At 38.3% G+C, this 6,000-nt stretch overlaps 1 protein-coding gene across 1 annotated transcript in view; it reads left to right on the forward strand.

Moving 5' to 3' along the window:
• The window catches only part of GPR125 (G protein-coupled receptor 125), a gene marked incomplete at its 5' end in the record, with an annotated part of 44,106 nt that extends 38,449 nt beyond the window's left edge, over positions 1-5,657 (forward strand). The window contains 3 exons of the mRNA XM_009873800.1: positions 448-593; positions 3,789-3,884; positions 4,078-5,657. Coding sequence (XP_009872102.1) covers positions 448-593; positions 3,789-3,884; positions 4,078-5,320 — 1,485 coding nt within the window. The remainder of the gene's footprint in view (positions 1-447; positions 594-3,788; positions 3,885-4,077) is intronic.
• Positions 5,658-6,000: the final 343 nt, after the last annotated feature.

The following is a 6,000-nucleotide window of genomic DNA, read 5'->3' on the forward strand; positions in this document are numbered from 1 at the left end:
ATCTATCTTGGTTTTTGCCACCTGCTACATAGTTACCAAAATATCATTAGCTTACTGTTCCTTACTTCAGTTTGAATATCTGTAACACAGCACACTTTAAAGTGTTTCATAAAATACAGTTTCCTAAAGTGTATGGTTCTGTAACCTTAATAATGTTGGCCAGCAAAGTTCTTCCTGCGTTAATGAATTTTCCTTCCGCTGGAAGCAATTGCAGCTTTATGTAGCCTTTCCAGACTCTACTGATAAGATGGCTTTGCATAACTTATTTTACTTTTCTAAACACCACAGTGCCTTGGCATTTAGAGCAGCCCTATTTCAGTCTCTTCAGCTGAGCTTTCGAATATTCAGACTTTATGCAAGTAGTAATGTTAAATGATTTAAATGCTTAACTTCTAGAAAGGAAATGTTTGGGGCTTCATTTTTTCTTTTTTTTTTTTTTTTTTTAAGGTAGGGATAATTCTCCATTATTCCACTCTGGCGACAGTACTGTGGCTGGGAGTGACATCTCGTAATATTTACAAACAAGTAACCAAAAAAGCAAAAAGATGTCAAGATCCTGATGAGCCACCTCCTCCGCCCAGACCAATGCTGAGGTGAGCGTATTGTTTGTTTCAGCCACACATTATTTCCCAGGTTGCTATGCTTATATTCTGACCACAAAGTGTAACAGGTCACTACTGAGTTCTTGGAAGTGCGTTTTGTATAAAATTTTCTTTCTGGGTCTGTTAAGACCTTTCCAGATTTTTCTGTTCATCACCATTATGTTACTGAGAATAAAGTGAAGGATGATTGGTCTTAGCATATTACTTTTGCAATGCTGCGGTCCTGGTTTGTAAATTGAGAAAGTGATAGAGATTCAGATTCACCATTGGGGCTTTGTTTCAGACTTTGGATAGCAACACTTCCCATTAAATTCTCTTAGAAGAGAGAATTTGGAGAACTGTATTATTACACAGTTAACATTAAGGAAGTAGTTTAATATGTTTTCCAAAGATTGTTTACTAACAATTTGAAAAATGTGTCACACGTGACCAAATGAAAATAGTGTCCTTTGTGAAGCAGTCCTCTTGGTATTTTTATTTCTGAAATCAGTGAAATGGGACAAACTGAATTATCTGTGAAAGTCACGCTGTGTGAAATATTTTTAATAGGAAATGTTAGCGTACTTTGTTGCGGCTCACTGAGCTTCTGGATATTAATTAAAAACTGCCAAGCTGACATTCTCCACAAGGTGGCAGAAGTTGATTAACTTACATTACTTACAGGCAAATACAAGGGTTGATTTAAAGTACGGAGACTGCAAAATATCAAAATGCTTTCCTTAATGTCAACTAATGTAAAATCTGTACTATATACAAGCATATAAAAATATTTAATTGAAAAGTTGGAAGGTTAAAGATCAATATTTATACTACTTAAATACTATCTTTACTTTCCTTTACTTTTTTTTTTTTTAAGAAAAAGTAAATCTGTTGTAGTCACTGTAGGATATCATGCCTATCTCAAACTCTGTGCCTTCCAGCAGGATGCTGAGTAGCCTTTCTTACAGCTGTTGTGATATTTTTATTTATTTTTTGTATTTTGTGTAATTTTTCATGGACTTCTTTCTTTGGAAAATGTTACAGTAAAATTACCAGCCTCACAGGCTCAACCCTACTTAGATATAAACATTTAAATACCATTTCATAGCTGGATGTCTCATCTGTAACTCCAGAGACAAGTATCAGTACAAAGCAAACATGCTTCATATTTTTCAGATATTCTCAATGTCAAACTTCTTGCAGATCAGGATTTTCCTCAGTCAGATAGATGTGTTTTTGCATGAAACAGCTATAAAGGTATTTTTAATTATTGTTCATTCAGTTGTCTTTTAAAATTACATTTAAAACAAAATGGTCCATAGTGTGCAAAAGGTTTCTTGCTTGTTTGGAACCGGTCACCTGCTGTTTTCAAGCCCCTTGTTTCTTCACCCAATGAGTTCTTTCCCTGATTCTCTGTTTGCGTCCATGCTGTTTGTGTTCCTCCTCCATATGCCTTTCCAGAATTACAAAAGGGCCTTTAGGAACAGGAAAAAAAAGTCCCGTTGAATGTATGTACGTACATGTTTTTGTCCTTATCTCGATATTTACATTACTCTGCTTTACGTTCTTTGGGTTTAAAGAAGTGCACCTTGCAGATGATAGGTAGACATGATGTTTATGCTGATCTTCTGTTCCTGTAGCTTCCTTCCGCTCTAGCATAGTTATAAGATTTATTTTTTATTTAGGAAAATCCATTGTGTGTAAGATAGTTTTGTTGGTGATGGTGATACTCATTCAGTGGGATCTTGTCACAAATCATGAACGAGGTGGAAAGACTTTGAAATGGATCTGGCGTTCTTCAGAAAGTCGCTGTGGGCATTAGAGGGGAGATTTGTTGTGGCTCACAGTAGCCCTGTTGAGAAAAGAGCACAATGCTTAGCACTGGTCGGTATTTCTTAACTGTATGCCAAGTGCGTTGCATTGCCATGACAGAGAAGAGGGTGTGACAGTAACTGAGGTCCTCAGGTGCTAGTCAGTACAAGGAAATGGAGTTTGTTGTGCAGAAGCAGCATTTTGTTCAGCAGTCTCTAACCAAGACAAAGGAAACAATTTTAAATTTTTGCCTAAAAGCACTGCTTTTACAAAGAACCTTGCTGAAGCTCTTCATGCTTTTTATGATGTATCTCATTAAAGAAAACAAAAATACTAATATTAGTATTTTGTAACTGTGTTTAAAGTAAATGCAGAGACTTGTATTTCTATAATACAAATACTTGTTGAATGTTGTACTGAAAAGCACAGCATTGCAGTTCAGTTATTGTAACACCTTTTGTGTATCCATTTTATTAGCTTTGCTTTTCTCCATTTGATCCAACTTAAGGAAAAGTTTCAGCTTGTACAGTGTTCTGCCCCAAAATTTTAATGCATGTGCATCTCCACTAGCATTCTTTGTGTATGTTTTCTAGTTACTGTTCTGTTCCTACAGCTCCTTGCTGCATGATAGTTTTGGTTTGTAATTTGGGCTTTTAAGAATTGTTGAAGGCTTAGACACAGCTTCACACAAGTAGGTTTCGTTTTTCGTTGGTTTGTTTTTTCTTTGGTTTCAGTACTTGGTATCTTGGTGTGGTTCAAGGCTGATTGTAAATGTGTTCCTTCAACAGAGCAAACTGAACTTTGGATACCAATAATCCACACTGCTTCACTGTCCCAGTAGTGACAATATGCCTTGTATAGAGCCAGCTTCACCTAGCTCTTCATGTGGGAGCAGTGGTGCCTCTTTGGGGCAGTGATGTAGTCATTTTTACTGAAAGAGATGTAAAATCTGCCACAGAGATCTCTTGCATCTGGCCAGCTCCTGATTGCTGCATCAAGATATAGAATAAACCAATGACAGAATCTGATCTTTGTAGGTTTCAGCAACTAAGGAATATATTTAGTGTGTCTAGACTTCCAGGAAAGCCTTAATTTATTTCAGACTGTTAGTTTGTGTCTCAAGTGAAACAGCAGTAAGTTCTGGTGAGTAATGGTGGATAATCTGAAATGCGGTGGAAAGGTCCAGGGCCATCAAAATAAGTGTCTCCTGGTGACAACACAAGCTACCGATTTGTATGTCGCAGAAGTAGTTTTCACTGCATGTGATCCTATTTATTTTCTTAAACAACTTGCTTGTTTCCAGAATCCTGGAAAGCTCTCATTTCCTTCATGTTGACTGAATAAGATCCATTGCCATTAAGCAGTCACTGATAAACTACTGCCTTTACTTTTTAGGTTCTACCTTATTGGTGGAGGAATCCCTATCATAGTTTGTGGTATAACAGCAGCAGCAAACATTCGAAATTATGGCAGCAGACCTAATGCTCCTTAGTAAGTATCATATAACTGAGAGATCTGCCACAAGATTCCATGGATTTTCTAAGTACTCATTACAATTAATTCTGATTATTCCAGAAAACATAACACCGCCAAGATCATTTCAAAGTACCCTCGTGAACTGATAAAGCAGAAGTGACTTGTGAGAAGATGTTAATTTTGATTCTTTGGTTTGTTTCTTTTCCAGTTGCTGGATGACTTGGGAACCTAGCTTAGGAGCATTTTATGGACCAGCTAGTTTTATAATTTTCATAAACTGTATGTATTTTCTCAGCATATTTATACAACTCAAACGTCACCCTGAGCGTAAATACGAACTTAAGGAACCTGTTGAGGAGCAGCAGCGCCTGGCCACCAACGAACACGGGGAGCTGGCTCATCAAGATTCATTGTCGGTGTCACTGATTTCCACATCGGCTTTAGAGAACGAGCACAGTTTTCAAGCCCAGCTGCTGGGAGTGGGCCTTACTTTGCTTTTGTATGTTGCTCTGTGGATCTTTGGAGCTCTGTCTGTTTCCCTGTATTATCCCATGGACCTGATCTTCAGCTGTTTTTTTGGGGTGACATGCTTAAGCCTCAGTGCCTTCCTCATGGTGCACCATTGCATTAACAGGGAAGATGTCAGGCACGCCTGGATAACAACTTGCTGCCCTGGAAGGAGTACATATTCAGTCCAAGTAAATGTTCAGCCCTCCAGTTCCAGTGGAACCAACGGAGAGGCCCCTAAGTGCACCAACAGTAGCGCAGAATCTTCGTGCACAAACAAAAGTGCATCAAGCCTAAAAAATTCTTCTCAAGGTTGTAAACTCACGAACCTACAAGCTGCAGCAGCTCAATGTCACCCTACGTCTCTGTCTCTGAACACAGGACCTCAGCTTGATAACAGTCTTACGGAACATTCGGTGGATAACGATATCAAAATGCATGTGGCCCCCTTAGAAGTACAGTTTCGGACAAACGGCCACCCAAGTCGGCATCACAAGAACAGAAGCAAGGGCCATCGTGCTAGCAGGCTTGCGGTGTTGAGGGAATACGCATACGATGTGCCCACAAGCGTGGAAGGAAGCGTGCAAAACGGCTTACAGAAAAGTCGGCAAAGCAACAGCGAAGGGCATTCGAGGAGCCGAAGAGCCTATCTGGCATACAGAGAACGTCAGTATAACCAGTCCCAGCAGGACAGCAGTGACGCTTGCAGTACGCTTCCAAAAAGTAGCAGAAATACTGAAAAAACAATAGCTACCAACAACAAAAAAGATATCCTGAGGAAACCAATAACGGTAGAACTTGAAAACCAGCAAAAATCTTACGGCTTAAATTTAGCCAGTCAGAATGGACCGCTTAAAAGCAGTGGGCAGGATGGCCCCTTGCTCACTGCAGACAGTACTGGTAATATTAGAACTGGATTGTGGAAGCACGAAACTACTGTGTAGCATTATAATTCATTGCAGGACGAATCCATATGAACTGTGATTCCACATTCCTTGAAGCTATTAACACTTTTAAAGACTGTTTACAAACTCTAGGTACTTTTATGCAGGGAGGGAACAAAGATAATCTGCCAAGCAAAAGATGTATGCTTTATTATCTTTGCTGTTCTTACAGAGATGAACTCTTGGTATTTTGTGAAAATTTTTTTAAGTGTCAGTCTTGAGACATGCAGGACGTAACTTTGTACATTTTTATTTTTTACCTGTAACCCTGCAGATGTGTCCACAACACATTTCAAATTTGTATTTAAATGTAAAATAAATAGTATTTTCCCCAGCAGCCCCATGTTGCACTTTTTTGTTGTTTTTTTTAAACATTATTGAACTGAATGTCATCTTGATTTTACTGCTCCAGTATCTGAAACTTAGGAGGTTCAGTAGGAAAGAAAATACTTGATGTCGGAAATAAACAACGTGGATAGCTAAATTAATTGCATAAGCCCTAGAATTTGTTTGAAATGAAGAAGATACATTTTAAAGAGATTTTCAGTACACAGCCAACTTGTTTATTCTAAAATCATCATCTTTTACTTGCTGCGTTAAGATGGTTATATTTTTGGATGGCTGAGGCATATTTTAATGCATTTGCACAGACTTTTAGTTTACTTGGTAATATTTTTGAA

This window comes from Apaloderma vittatum, unplaced genomic scaffold, assembly GCF_000703405.1.
Source record: "Apaloderma vittatum isolate BGI_N311 unplaced genomic scaffold, ASM70340v1 scaffold8167, whole genome shotgun sequence".
Taxonomy (NCBI): Eukaryota; Metazoa; Chordata; class Aves; order Trogoniformes; family Trogonidae; genus Apaloderma; species Apaloderma vittatum.